Genomic DNA, 16,117 nt, shown 5'->3' on the forward strand with positions numbered 1-16,117 from the left:
ATATTTTCATACAGGCTTGGTCTATCCATAAACCATTTTCAGAAAGACACTGTTATGTTTCACTTGTGTTCATCCAAGGTCAAGCCCATAATTTAAGGTCTTATGATGGAACTTTGGATTCAAATGGGCTTATAGGAGCAAAAATAACAAGTTTGCAGTAGCATACAGAGCTAATGGAGTCAAGGTCAAGGTCAATATTTGTATCTTCCATCTGTATGAAGGTTCCACTGTGTTATGTGGTCTAAGTTACCTTATTGAATCAAGGAATATGAATGACAGTTGTTCAATCCTTGATACTGGACAATTTTCTGTATTGAAAAGGAGCAATATGACGAGAGTCAGGTCAAAGTCAAGGTCACAGTTTTGAAACTCTGAAATTTCGAAGGCTTGACTGGTTCAATTCCTGATGGGGATGTTTTCACACTAAACATAATTTTTTAACTGTTTAAAACTGTTTACATCGGCAGTAATTAAATATCAGGAAGTGCATATTTCATTATCATAATAACTTCCCTTTAAATTTGTGTGAGGCAGTTTTCCTTTATTTCAGTATGTGCCTTATTTTAAAATTCTACAATATTAGTCAAGTCAAAATTGAAAATATCCTAAAGTCTGCCACAACACTGTGACAAACATTATTTGCGATGCGGGTAAAAAACGAATTTGTTTGAGATACAAAGATAAGGTATTTTTAACAAAAGATTGATTTTAATTTTCCCGTTACACTTCCGATTTGTTGTGTCAATAGCTGTCAAATGACAATCGATTAGATGTCCCATAGAGGATCAATTTTCATCTTCTAAGTCTCGCACTTGTCGCAGTCGTATCTTTCAATTATCTCTCTTAAATGTGACAGAGATAACAAGGATTTTGTGACGTTTTACAATACAGATATGATTGATAGTGACCCCGGGGTGCCCCGTTACCAGGGATTTTCTTCACGAGTGCAAGAAGCATCCTTATCGGTGGTTTTACGGCCGTTTTATTGTTGTTGTTTTCTTCACGTGAGAGCGGTCCACCCGACCTTGCGAAGCTAGGACGAGGTAACACTTACCTGATGCACGCTCAACATTTTTAGTATTCCGATTATTTATAGACAAAAAAGATTTAAAGGTAAAAAAAAAGGTCCCACTCTTGTCCAGAAACGCCGAAGAGCTATGCTAGTTCTTATGGCCGACCATGTATACATATGCAACGGTCATGTTCGTCACAGGCCAAATAATATAGCCTACTCTGGGCATCCGACCTCCAGCCAATATTTGGGTCCATTACATAGAAATTTAAAACGCATATGGTTGGAGATAAACTATTGTACGCCTCCGTAAAAATATGGACCCAAGATACTCGTCAAAGTTCGGGTTTTAATTTGTATTCTGTAGCTAGATCTACTAATGCTGATGCACACCATGCAAGGTCCTCCTTTCGATGGAAGTACATTTTGGACCCATATTGCATATATTCTCTGCATGTAATAATTAGTTTAATCATATTTTATTTGCTCTTTACATATTTACATTAACAGAATATATACACATTAATGAATGTCCTCTGCATGTAGTATTATAAAATTAGGCTATCCCAACTGAAATGGAATTGGACTTGATGCACTCGGGTTCTGTGCGATATGGCGTAGCTGTGCATGCAGAGGCTCACTGGTCAAGGTAGCTTAGAAGTATCTTATATCTTATGTTATCTGAAGTAGAGCTACCTGTTTCTGAGCACCTTTGGGAGTCTGCCTCGGCATGGACAACTATTTCGCAGCACGTTTTGAAATTAAAAAGGTTACAGTACTTTATCGAAAACTGAAATAAAATAGGACTTTGATAGTGCTATGTATAAATAAAACAGTCGTTAGGATATCAGATTGATCTCTGTATACATGTATATGTATAAATGTACCCGTTTTAAATATACCGGAGTTAAAAATTAAGTAATCATATTATCCCTAGTATTCCTATATATTGTGCCTATTCGCGGTATATATTAAAAAGTATTAAACCGCTTTTTTCAAGACGACAACAAAGTCCAAATTTGTTTTGTGACTGCTTTCACAGACCTGTTTTATTATGTTTTATACATGCATGTATGACTCATAACGTACTTTGCGGTTAAATACACAGAAACGTCTTCGTTTTGTGTATAAGTTGTACACTTTCGATATTTTTAGCATCATATGACGACGTAATAGACACAGCCGAGTAATTTAGCCAATCAAAAGCGCCGCCAATTTACACCTGGTCCACCCCTGCGCGTGGGCCATGCGCAGTGATCGTGTACGTAGTCGAGATTCTTTGTATCATTCCTGACATACCTTTGAATCTGCAGTTTTTGACTTAAATTTACGATTTTAAACTTTATTTTGGGTCATTTACCATACGGATACTTAGAGACGGTAAGTACTTGTTCATTTGCTTTTCAAAGTTTAAGAATCAACCGCTGTAAGCGAAGAAATCGTGCTCGGACAGCGAAAAATGTCGGCTCGATATTCGAATCACTGGAATATTTGTCATACTTCTAGACACTACTTCCGGCCGGTGTATGACTTTGAAATGTCTTCACATGAAGAGATTGGTTTTACAGAATTCAGAATGGATTTAAATTGGAATAGAAAGAGAGTTTATCAAGTGATTATAGATCAATTTGTGTGTGTTCTCTGTTCAAAGGATATGACCCAGTTTTTGGAGTTTTCGCCAGCCGAAATCGCGTCTTGTTGCGCGCGGGAGGTAAATAGAACGGGTAAGAGAAAATTGCAGACGAGTATGCCGCAGTGTTTGCATACGAATCTGCAAACTTCATAGAGGTGTTATATAACCTACCTGAAACATGGTGCTGCCATTGTAGTAATGCAAATGATTTGCGTTAGAGATGTTGTTCAGTTTTTTGCAAGTTAATTGAACACCTGTCTGCTAATTGGGTCAAATAAATGCTGTCTTAACAGCTGATCTAGGGTGATCTACATGTACTTGTTTCTGACATCATTTATAATTCAGTTTGACCTGAATGTGAATTCAGTCTGTGTAGTATATACAGTGCTTTAGGGTATAGCGGATTTTAGGGTATAGAGGATAGATTGATAAATTTTATATTTAGACTTGAATTATTGTATAAATTTTCATATTCTTTTACTGGCATGCAAACAGACATTCTGACATACATTTTAAACATTTGCTTGTTGTGTTATTTTTCATATGTCATCAAATGTAAAATAAAGCTATCCCCTATAGACTAAATTGGTGTATATGTAAAAAAAAAACGTCAGTGAATGAAAAGTATTTGATAGAAAATTAAAAAGCTGAATGTTTTTGAAAAGAGAATACATTATTATTCAGATTTATATTAAAGAAATCTTGGAAAGTTTGTTAAGATGTGGATTTTAAACTAATAATGTAAAAAATGACCAAAGCTATCCTGTACACCCAAAATCAGCTCATATGTAAACAATGGCGTGGAGAGAAAAAACATACCAATTTCTATGAAAAGCTGACTGTTTTAAGAAGAATAGATGTTTTCTGTCTGATATACTGAATAAAAACTACTATTTTCATTTCTTTGAATTGGAATGCAGGAAAAATTAGTTAGCTATCCGCTATACCCTAAAGCACTGTAACGATTGTTAAGCAGTATAACATAGACATATATTGTTCATGTTTGGTACTACCTTAGTTTTGTACTATTTTGCTAGATCTGTTAGTGCAATGTCATAAGCAGGTCAGAGACTTCACTTTGATTGAGAGACATTCTCTTGATCTTTAACATTGTCTCTCATTCGATCGAAAGACTTAAATTACTTAGCTTAAGCAATGAAAGAATGATTAAAATACTTACTAAATTATTTTAGAATGTGCAAATTTATGTTTAAAGATAGAAAAAATTCTTTCTCTTATAAAATTTTCAAAATCCAACTTGTCTGGGAATTTTGTTACAAGTAATATAGTTCTTAAAATTTTTATGAAAAAGTGTTACTTGTAAAGTTTATTTGAAATAACAAATTGTTTCAGTCACATCAGTGAATAAATAATGTAACTGTAATGAAATGACTGTTTTAATAAAGATTAATTATGTTGTTTTTTTTTCAACATTTTTGAAAGCTGAATGATCCAGTTTTTTTTTTTATTGAAAGACATTTTGTCTTTGGAACAAAAGACGAGAGTTTAGATTGGGAGAGTGTGTCTCAATTTAAGTGAAGTGTTTGTAGGGAGGAAAGGGAATTGTGCTCTTTGATATATGCTTTGCAGCCCAAACTTGTAAGTAAAGTGGGAAACCCTGGTTTAGAGAGCATTTAGGCATGGATATGTACTAATATGCCTATTGTCAATTGATGGAGACCTTTATACTTGTCAGTTTTGTATGTCTGTTGTCAATGGTAAGAATGGTGTTTTTTTTAGTCCCTATCCCAGTCCCAACCCCCTTGAAATAGCTCCTGTATCAATGAGTGTCAAACAGGTTGATGGAAGGTCATTATCATTGCCAATATTTATATTAAGTATCTCATTTATTTTCATTTTCATATTTATTTTAATTTTACAAATAGCATATAGAAGGCTGAAATCATGTACTGCCTGTAATTAATTCTCTCACACACACACTTGATGACCTGTGCACAGGAATACAGTTTTTGGATACAATTATTTCTTTGTGTAAATTTCCAGATTACTGTATGCTTGCTATTTATCATGTAAGTTCATTTTCGTTTCTCCATTTTATAGCATGCTTGTTTTTCGCAGCAGCCTGTACACTGGATAAAATAACTGTAATTTTATATTTAAGATAGGTTAATTAATTTTTTATACTTCACTGGAAATGAAATTCCCATGGATCCTGCTTTTGTAAAGATAATAAAAGGCATTTGCTAGTATCTGATGTAGAACAAAAAGAACTTTTATCAACTGCAGCAGCAGTGATTGAAATTTCATTGCACTGTAATTTGAAATAGTGCTATGCCAATTACAATTTACAACAAACAGATTATAATGAAAGTTGCAGAACCTTTGCATGTACATTATATTCTAGCAAAAATTAAGCGTCAAATTTGAATCATAATTCTCAAGCCGTTCTTAATCAACATTAATCAGTTATAGATGTAGAAATTGATAGAAAATTAAAAAGAAAAATGTCAGAGGTAACTACAGCAAAATTTCTTTTTTATCATGCTGGACACAACTGATTCTGCCTTTTTGTGACCAGTGTAGATCTTGATCGGCCTGCACATCCATGCAGTCAGATCAAGATCTGCACTGTTCGCCATTCAGTCAGTATCTTTTTGGGAAATACCCCTTTTAACAGTTAATGGTACTGTCCAAATTGGAAGACGGACAAGTTCATTCTAGAAAATCAGTAGGCTAATGGAGGAATATTCAAGAGGAACTGAATGGATCCTATCTGACTGCAACCAAATTCTTTTTATTTCATCCAGTGTAGAAGCTGCAATAACATCACAGTCATTTTCATTTTAGTTGACATTTTCACTTGCATAACAGACATTTGGAAATATGTATTGTTTGGTTAAATGATATTTTGTGACATACACAATATATTATCATGATTAGGTAAGAGAAAATGTCACGTGGATGAGGTTGCCAGGTTATTATTTTTGCAAACTGTTAGGAGATATGTTGATATTAGTTCAGCCCTATAGGACAAGACAGATTTGTTTTTTACTATTTGTTCTGGTATCTTCATTTCATTGATGGATGTGAAACCATTAATCTATTTATGGAAATTCATTTTGTGATACCATGACGTTGTATTAATCTATCTTCTATTTAATACTGTCTATCAGGGATGTAGGCACCTGATTCACGTATTGATGTCACAGATTCTTTTTTATGGTTTCATTAATACTTGAAATGCATTTAAAGATAATAGAAAATGATTTATAGATATTTATAATATTGTTATTGTCTTGTTGACATCTTAAAGTCGGTTTTATTTCTATATGATGTCCTTTATTTATTTTTTTAAATGATATCTGTCATTCTGTGTTATCAGTATTATAATTATCCAGTTTTTAACTTACAGGCTTAAAAAGTAGAATATGTTTGAAAGAATAAAAGGTAGATTTTATCTGCCTTTGGTAAACATGGTAAAGGAGTGGAGAATTTTGTTCTGGTGGAGGTGGAAATTATTCCTTTCCTAGTTCATGAACTGACAGAAAAACTGTTGCTTAAGTGTCACTTTATCTAGGCTACAACCTGACTAAGAACTGAATATTGATGGATGATTAAGGACTTAAAAATAAATTTGATTTAGTTACAATGTATCATTATGAATATGGTGTAAATTGAATTTAAATAACCCTGGTTAGGCTGAAGCAAATGAGTCTGTTGGTTTGTGGGGATGTTTGATTGAACATGCAACACCCTGTCGTGTTGTGACTGCTAGCGACTGGTAAAACAATTCAGTCTCACGCTAAAACATATACTTTTCAAAGTGTTCATGAACTTCTTTGATTGATGTTTTCTAAGGTTCATGTACAATATATCATGTACGAGTTTTTTTTTGTATTCATGGAAGTTCATGAATTGTTAATGGATTAGGTTTCCCAGATGTCTTGTTCATGAATAACCTCAATTTTGTTCATGAACTTTTCATGACTATGTTCATGAACACACTTTATGATCACGATCAGTTCAAGTACAGTTCATGAATGATAACAGACTGTTCATGAATGGAAATGCATCATTTTTAGTGTTCGTGGGATAATGTATATAAAAGTTGATATTAGTTGTATTGAATTGAAGTTTATACATGATTCATCCATAAAAAGCATTCTGTCGACAATTTAAAAAAAAAAAAAGTATACTAGGGAAAACTGTATTATTTAACTGAAAGAAAAAACAGCCTTTGCTGTAGAAGGGGAAAGAAACCTTGGTCAGGGATATTTTTATGTGTTGTTCCAAGTAGTTAGGCCACAATGAAATAATCCTTAGACAGTGAAGCCCGCCCACTCAGCTCAATAGGGAAAGCGCAGATCTGCAGATCGCGAGGTTGCAAGTTTGATCCCCGGGCGAGGTGTAAAAGACATTGTGTCTGAAATCATTCGTCCCCCACCTCTGATTCATGTAGGGAATTTGGCAGTTACTTGAGAACAGGTTTGTCCTGGTAAGTGGTACAGAATCCAGGAACACTGGTTACGTTAACAGCCCGCCATTACATAACTGAAATACTGTTGAAAAGCGGCGTTAAACCCAAAACCTTAAGACAGTGTGAGAGTGAATAAGAAATTGGTTAAAATCCATCAACAGGATGTGCCTTTGATTAATTTTGAAAGTATAATCCAAGCTGACCGGACATTTTAACAAACACTATGAGGATTGTGCCTTGTCCTGAGAAACTAGGATATGTTAATTCTAATATTTCACATATAGTGCAATCTATTTTTATATATCTGTTAAATATTTATAGTTATAGAAGATTGATATAATAAATAAAACTGTCACTATATGATTATTTGAATTTGACAGCCAACGTGCCTAGACAGTCATTGCAGGATATATTTACTATTATGTTGTTGTTCATATTAAAGGAATTAGATAAAAACAAATACAGGAATTTTTGAAATTAATTCTACAATGGCAGACTAATTTTTTTTAATCACGAAAACATGGATATTTACGGCAATACAAGTTGTGAATTTAGACATTCATTTAATTCTTTGAAATTCAGAACAAAGCTACACCCGTATGATGGGTTTCAAACAAGAAGGTCCAGGTACTTGTACATTTTCATGTTTTTGCCAGATAAGCTGTTGGTGTTATGGTTATACAGGCCTGATTTATTACTTTAAAATTATGAAAACTTCCTCTTTTTATAAAAAAAATATCTATATAATGATGATCATGGATTTCTGAAGTTCACAATATATAATAGAGAATTGTTTTGCATCTCCGTGCTTTCCAGGATAAACATATACGTAGCAGTACGAATATGCAATATGTTCTGGTCCCTAACGTTGAACATTTAAGTTCTTCTGTTGGAGATGCTTTTGAAAAGCTTAAGAAGTTTAATGTATAAAAACATTGCCATTTGAGAAATATTAAATGGTATGAGAAATGAGGTCTTTTCCTTTCATTATTTTCAGGATTATACCATTTGTTCCCCATATCATGTCAACAACGTCATGGGGGAATCTTGATCCATCCGCCATACCTAACAGCAATAATAACAACAACGGAATATCAAAGCAGGAACCCGGGTATATGTCCAAATCTTGGGGCAATATGGATGTCCCGCCTTCAGTGCCAAACAACGGCCCAACAGTTCCTCCACCCCCAAAATCGGAAAATGAAGATGATTTGAACGATGATGAATTAGGCAATGATGCTGAGGGGGTTTGGAGTCCGGATATTGAACAAAGTTTTCAAGAGGCGTTAGCAATATACCCACCATGTGGGCGGCGGAAAATTATTCTTTCAGATGAAGGGAAAATGTATGGTAAGTATATTTTCTTATAACAAATGGATTATAACTTTATAAAATCTTAGTGAAGCTGAGCATTTTAGGTCTCAGTATTACAGAGTAACACTGACATCCAGTTAAAGTGATTTAACTTTCTTGAGTTTAGTAAAATACAGTTGAAAGAGATTGGACTTAAAAATCATTTAAGATTCTGACCCTTTTGATGCTGTCAAAATTGTTACTACAGGTACATTTTAACTTCAACTGGAAAATAAGTTGACAGCGTTTTGCTCTATTTAATTCATACCCAAACAAATTTTATGTTCTATTAATGAAATATTGCCCTGATCTTACACTATCTTAGGAACGCAAGATATGACTGGATTGTCAATATAGTACAAATGGAAAATGTTTGAAATTTTTCTTATTGTTGAACCGCCACATAGGTATCGGGAAGTAAGGTTAAAGAAACCCATACTGGTCCAAATCTTCTCATTCGTTAAACCTACTATAGAAAGATCATAAATCGCAGTAGATTGAGCAAAAAAGATATGGTGAGATCTTGTGGGAGTGATATTTTTCCTATTCTTAAAAGCGTGGTTAATGAGCCAAAACGTTTTTTTAGCTGTTTTTGGCAATGAATAAGTGTTTTATGTAAGCCGTATTATTGGCACAATATATGGCCATGATTTAACAACTAAAATCTATTGTTTTGGCAGCTTTTACATTGTGATTTGTGAAGTGAACAGAGGTAATCTATATCAGTTAAAGGATTGGTTGCCTTGATAAGAAAAGAACGAACAAAAGCAACTTCATTAAGTGTCTTTTGAAGCCAATCTGAATGGGTTTATTTATAGTTGCTAGTAATTTTGTAGTGACTCATACAAAATATTAATTGAATTTTTCTTTTTTCATTAATTTGTTTTTACTTCATGTCAGTATTTTTTTTTCAAAAAGCCATCCAGTCTGATAAATATTAATGTTGCATACACAAAGTTTTATTAACATTGCAGAACTGTTGTTCTTTTACTAATATCTGTAAAAATAAATACTGAAATTTGACTGTGACATATTCAAACAAAATCGAAAGCTAAATTGTCAAAAATATGTTTAAAAAGATACTTATATTGTACATTTATATTTCTTGAGCTAAAAAATTGGGGGGACTATTTTTTTCTTATGGTAATAAGTGATATGTTCTTATTGGTACTATCTCTTAAACATTGTTAAATGTGTAGTTTACTTTTTGGAAATTAAATTTACTTTCGGCGTATCTGATTTATTCTATGAAATTTGATTTCGCATAGGATTATATAAGTGCGAAACGGAACACACTATTTGCTGTCATGTCTTTTTGTGTGAAGTAGAGGATGGGCTTTCACTGAAGTCATTATATGACAGTGTTTAAACAGGGTATGGCCATATTCTTTAAAGAGACATTTATGCAAAATAAGGTTTTTGGTTAAAAGAAAACTATGAATTTATAATATACCTGATATAGATGGTAGATAATTATATACTTTGTGTAGATAAGTGGCTTTTTTCACAAAAGAAAGTTAATATAAAAAGGGGGCCTCCATGCCTGAGTGGTTAAAGTAGCCGAGTTCAAACACTTGCCCCTCACCAATGTTGGTTCGAGTCTCACTTGGGGCATAGAATATTTTGTGTGGAAGTCACCCAACTGGCTTACGGAAGGTCGATGGTAGTACCCAGGTGTCTGGCTGTGATTAAATAATGCATGGAGGAGCACTTGATATCGCCCTCAGCCATGAAAAGCAGGAAGGTCACAATATATCCTATAATTGTGTGATGTGACTTAAAACCAAACAAAAAAGAAACAAAAAAAAGACATAAAACAAAAACAAAATAAAGTTAACTAAAGAAAAGTTATGAAAAGAATACTGTAAGGCCCTAAATAAGATATTGTTTGCTTTGGTACCTGGCCCTACCAAGCTTCCTATCCTAGACATTGGTTCAGACTGCAGCAAGCATTTCAAAAGAATGTACACACAGTCTGAAATGTTTTCAGTCTATTAAATGTAACGATAACAATTGTAGTTTCATACCTATGTAACAGTGGCATAAGCCTATTTGTACCATACCTACTAATGTTAGACAGAACCATTTTAAAGTTTGTCTGTAATGCAGTTTTTAACCATGTCAGATTAAAAATAATAATAATCCTTACAATACTTAGATAAATGTAATTTATAGGCCGCAGTTTTAGTTCTGTTTTAAACTTGAGGACATATAAAGTGAAATGAAAAACTTCAATCCTATAAAGTGAAAAGAAAATTTCAATCCTATAAAGTGAAAAGAAAAAAATTGAATCCAAGACACTCGGTTTCATCAAAAGTGTGGTCCATAATAGCCGCGGAATACAAATTTAGTAATTATTATTTCTGTTTTTATAAATCGAGGTCCTATTTTTGTGATATAAATGCATTGTCAAAATATTAATTGATTAAAGAGATGCACAGTTGCAAAAACTAAAATGTTTGAAGTGTTTTACAACCTAAAGTCAGCTTGTCATTTCGAGATGAAGTTTTTGCAAAAGAAAAATAGAACACCTCCGATTATTATCTTTTTGATATTTCTTGTTTTGTCCATGAAGACATGAGTCATTTATCTCAAATAGAACATGGGGTTTTGTCAATGATGAAGATCACAGAAAAAATAGTAATTCAAGACCACTATCAATGAAACAACCTTTTGTATACACCGGTTGTTTTAGCTTTTTTTGTATGCTTTGTTTAGTTTAAACAAAATCCTTTTTTTGTACACTCAAGTTTTTCAAGTTTGTCAAAAATACAAGGAGACTACAATCATCTTTTGCTTCAGAAATTTAATGTCTTTTTTTCACTACCTCTTTTAAAATCACAGACTTTGAAGATTGTATCCATTAAAAACTGTCATTAAAGTTTCAGTTGTTGAATGTTTATTGAATTGACCTTGACTTTAAGGTTTAAGCTTTATAACTGTGCTGATGTCAGACAATGAATGGCTTTAAATTGCTTGCTGATGTCAGCATAATGTATGATTTAAGATGTGATGAGGCATATAAGTAGGTTTTGTTGCACTAAGCATGAACTTAATCTTTTAATAGAACCATTGTATGCAAGATAACTGTAGTTGTAAGTGGTTTTTCGCAGGTTATCAGAAAATAAACACACACAAAAAATATTTTTAAAGTGAAGTTTGCAGATAAATTAACACTTATGTTGGACACGATTGATTCTGCCTTTGCGACCAGTGTAGATCATGATCAGCCTGCACATCCCTGCAGTCGGATCAAGATCTGCACTGTTCGCCATTCTGTCAGTATCTGTTTGGTATTAAAGCACCTCTTTTTAACTGTTAATCGTCACTTAATGGTACTTTCCAAATTAAAAGATGGACAAGTTCTTTATAGAAATGTAGCAAGGTAAGGGTTAATATCCAGAAATTGTCAATGGACAGGAATATACATGGAGATTGCTAACCAATTTGTTTGGATTGGTTATACGGTTTTCGTAACTCCAAAGTTTTTCAAGAAATAATAATATGTAAAATAAATCCTGTTTTGGTCATTCTTGGGAAATGTTATACAAAATTCACTGGCAAATAACACTTGAAAGAATGTCAAAAACCTTTCACTTAGTGGTGAAACTGCCCTCTATGCCAGGATAGAATGTTTACGTGCAAAATAGAATACAACAAAAATCATTTTGTTATAGAAGTTTCTGCAGTTGCTTTAGGCAGATTTTGCTTGTAATACACTGCAGTGTCTTATTTATCAGCCAGTTTACCTTGAATTAGAGCAAAATATAAAGATCTTACTGCCGAATAGATGAGTCATATTGTTGAGTAATTATGCTGGCAATCCCTGTGTAGTTTACCTATATGTATACACCTGTACAAATAATAAATGTCATTGACAACTCGGTTAAATGATCTGTTTTTTTCACAGCTTTTAACATATAATAGCACCAGGTGTAATAAAGGTTTTTTTGAAGCTTAAATCTGAAAAAAAAAATCAACAAAACCATTGAATACTTTTAACGATATTAAGTTAAAAAAATTCACGTAATGCGGTTTTAATTAAGGGTTCTAAAATCGTGTAAAATAGCTGTCAAAATTTGGAACTAGCTCCAGTTAAAGATGTATTTAAATGATGTACTAGACTTTAAAAAATATTTTGGGAGTGTTTCGATATGTGCAGTGAAATGCAACAGGGTGCACTTGATGGTATTTACTTCAAATTGTGCAGAAAGATTTCTTGGTCTTTAAATGCGGCTAACAATAACTTTCAACCTTAACTTAAGGTTGAAGTTGCTCAAATATTGTTTAAAATTGTCATTTAATTGATACCTTTTCAAGCCAACATTCATTGACTTCTAAATGCATGCATATCTGGATAAAAGACCGCGAATAGAAATACTTCTTTGTCAAAAAAAAAACAGTCCTGAAACCTGTAATTTTAAGTCAAAAGATGACTTTTTGAAATCTGAAATCTGGTTGCTTTAAGCATGTATTATGTGGTCAAAATATGCAATCAGTTCATGAAATCAACTGTTTCTCTTTTTGTTCAGAATTTAGCATTAACATCAGTTTTAGAATAGTCTTTAGAAATTTTTTGCATCTGTTGTATTATGTTACTGCTGTCCTCCTGGAGGCTTAGGAAATTGCATTAAATGACTGAGCTTTTTGTATGGGGCTTTTATGCAACAAAGTTGTCTTGGCAGGAATTTAGAAATATCTGTTGTATTTTGAAATCCTCAGAGCCAGAGAAATTTGATATAGAGCACTTCTTCTTGTATAGTTATTAATCTTTCACAGAAGGTCCTCTATAATGAGTTTTCACGAGCAGTATTAAAATTTAACACAAAAAAGAGCACATGATAGAAGAACATATTATAACAAGACGCTTTGTCTATCAATCATACATATAAGGGATGTGAACATTTTGAACTATTTCACCTATGTGACATCAGTGCAGTTGAGACAGGTAATCAATTTTATAAGACCTATTGAACTGTTCATAATCTCATCAACCATCATAGCCTGTCAGTTTACACCAAGTCATGTAGCCAGAGTCATTGATCTGAACATGGCCCAGCGACCAAAGAGAAAAAAAATAGTGAATAATTAACAACTAGGTCTTAATTAATAAATACAAATAGGATGTTTTAGATGAATGCAGAAATAAAAAGAACTAATGATTTTAGGTCCCTAACCTTTAGCCTCTGGCGACAAGTGATTCTGCCTTTGCGACAAGTGCAGGCCAAGATCACTGTTTTCTGTTCAGTCAGTAAATTTTCAGTGAAAACACCCCTTCAAGTAATAAATGGTTTTGCCGAAATTGAACAATGGACCAGTTCATTTTAGAAATTTAGCAGGCTAAAGGTTAAATGAAGTACATTATTTCTTTAAAATACAAGGACTTTGGTTCATTCTTGGCAAGAAGAAAGGCAGAATTTTGTCAGGAGCTGAAGATTTATCAAGTAAATTAGAAAGAAGAAATGAAGCTTTTTCAGTGAAGGCTCCCTTTGTGTCTAGAAATAAAGACAAAATTAATGCTCTTTAAAACCAGGTGATTGGCATAAATCTGACTGAACTTTTTTCTGATTTAATGGAATTACTTCCAAGTGATAATTCATACAGTTTAAAATTACAGTAACATTATTAAAATGGTTAAATTTATGGCTTAACACTACCAAATCAAAATTTACTAAAAAGGTAGTTCTAAATGAAATAAATTTAAAAAAAAATCAGAATTTCAGCTTGTAAATTTGTACAAAAAAACTTGATTACAAAATGATATACTCAGATAAATTTTTGTCATTTAAAAAGGACAAACAAATATTTTTGTTTCTTTACTTGTTCATATTGAATGAAGGCTTGTGGCAAAATGTTTTATGATCCAAAGTGATAACAAATAGGGATTATTATACAGGTTTATAATTTATGGAGCAAATATTTGTATTTGGCATTAGTCACTATATATGTGAAGAAGTCTTGACCCCAGTTTGCAATAATACATGTCTTTAGAATTTCTTTATTAAGTGGGTATTCTGAAAGCATTTCTTTTCTTGGTTTTAGTGAGGAAAAGATTTTTGGGTGTTATCCTTGTTTTGCAATTTAACAAAATGTGTAAAAGGGAGTGCCATGAACCAAAACCATTGAAATGATGTAATTTTGATATTTAACATTAAGCCTGCTGGCGGGAAGTGATTCTGCCTTTGCGACCAGTGCAGACCAAGATCAGCCTGCACATCTGTGCAGGCTGATCATGGTCTGCACTGTTTGCTATTCAGTCATTAAATTTTCACTGAACACCCCTTTGAATGATAAGTGGTACTGCCCAAACTGAATGATGGACCAGTCAATTTTAGAAATTTAGCAGGCTAAGGGTTAAAGTGATATCAGTAAGATCCAATGGAAGCATAAAGCCTAGTCAAAAAAGTAATTGTAGACTTGGTTTGATTGAGTCTATTCATTGAAGGTAAAAAAATGTATGCATCTAGCAATGAGAGGTCTGTGATATACCATTGTTAAAGAGACTGCACTATCCGATATAATAAAGCCCCATGGTAGAAGTGGTTAGGCTAGTAGGTATATTCAGAATATATATTGGCAGAACATTTTGGTTAGTGGAGTGCATTTGACTTGTAATAACTGATAACTAATGACAGGATTTTTCTCTAGTAACCAGCTTTTGTACTTCTTGCAGGATAGAAAAAAGATTGGCTCAGACACTGGAGGATGTCACTTACACACCTCTTCTACAATCTGTTTGCGAAATAATATTTTAGTCATTACAGATACAAAAGAACAAGCTGTGGAAAAGCAGAAATCTTTGGTATAGAAGTTACCAGTTATTTGTAGTCATATTTCATTAATTCTAAATGAAGATAAATTCGTATTTCAGGACGAAATGAATTGATAGCCCGATACATCAAATTACGGACAGGCAAAACTCGGTCAAGAAAGCAAGTTTCTAGTCATATTCAAGTTCTTGCACGACGGAAAACCAAAGAAGTACAAGCATCATTTAAAGTAGGTGTACACTTAAGATTACATTTTTATGCAAAGACTTTTTAAAATTAACACTGAATTTCAGGCCGTAACGAGTTGATTGCACGTTACATCAAATTACGGACTGGTAAAACTCGGACACGGAAGCAAGTTTCTAGTCACATACAAGTTCTTGCACGACGGAAAGCGAAGGAAGTTCAGGCTTCCATGAAAGTAGGTGCGACTGCTAGATAATGCTAGCTTGTTTGAAAATGTTTTATTCAGAGTTATTCAGAGCAAGGTTGCTATTGACAGAGATGTAAGTTTTCATTGTGGAAGAGTACATCTAAGATTATTTGCGAAATGTAAAGTAGCCCTAGCATTAATTTCTAATGACACCTGATACAATTGATGTATTTTCTTAACATGCACTTACTCTTATGTTGTCGGCTATTTGGTGATTGTAAGGAATCCCGAGAGAACATCCGCAAAACATGTTCCATTAGACACTAAGACTTACTGTTAAAAACTCCCTTCAGCATTATTAAAAGATACAGAATTCCAAAATTGTAACCCGTTTTATAACTGCTTTGTGTACAAAATCTCCTGATATCTATAATTTACTAAGATACAATTGAATTATTTTTTTTTTATTTATTTATTTTTTTTTTTTTTTTGAGAAAAAGAGTGGTAATTGCTTAAATCAGATGCCTTAGTATTGGAA

General features: G+C 33.1%; 1 protein-coding gene across 6 annotated transcripts in view; it reads left to right on the plus strand.

Moving 5' to 3' along the window:
* The first annotated feature begins 2,257 nt into the window (after positions 1-2,257).
* Positions 2,258-16,117, plus strand: part of LOC123551274 (transcriptional enhancer factor TEF-1-like) — a 31,210-nt gene continuing 17,350 nt past the window's right edge. The window contains exons 1-3 of one of the 6 annotated variants that reach the window (XM_045340084.2): positions 2,258-2,392; positions 8,081-8,433; positions 15,308-15,435. In XM_045340084.2, the coding sequence (XP_045196019.2) occupies positions 8,106-8,433; positions 15,308-15,435 (456 nt within the window). In that variant the 5' untranslated portion in view covers positions 2,258-2,392; positions 8,081-8,105. Of the gene's footprint in view, positions 2,393-2,437; positions 2,737-4,574; positions 4,676-6,734; positions 7,711-8,080; positions 8,434-15,307; positions 15,436-15,499; positions 15,628-16,117 lie in introns of those variants that run through there. The other 5 variants (XM_045340085.2, XM_045340083.2, XM_045340082.2 and 2 more) reach the window with 5 other exon arrangements.

Source organism: Mercenaria mercenaria, chromosome 4 (genome assembly GCF_021730395.1).
Source record: "Mercenaria mercenaria strain notata chromosome 4, MADL_Memer_1, whole genome shotgun sequence".
NCBI lineage: Eukaryota > Metazoa > Mollusca > Bivalvia > Venerida > Veneridae > Mercenaria > Mercenaria mercenaria.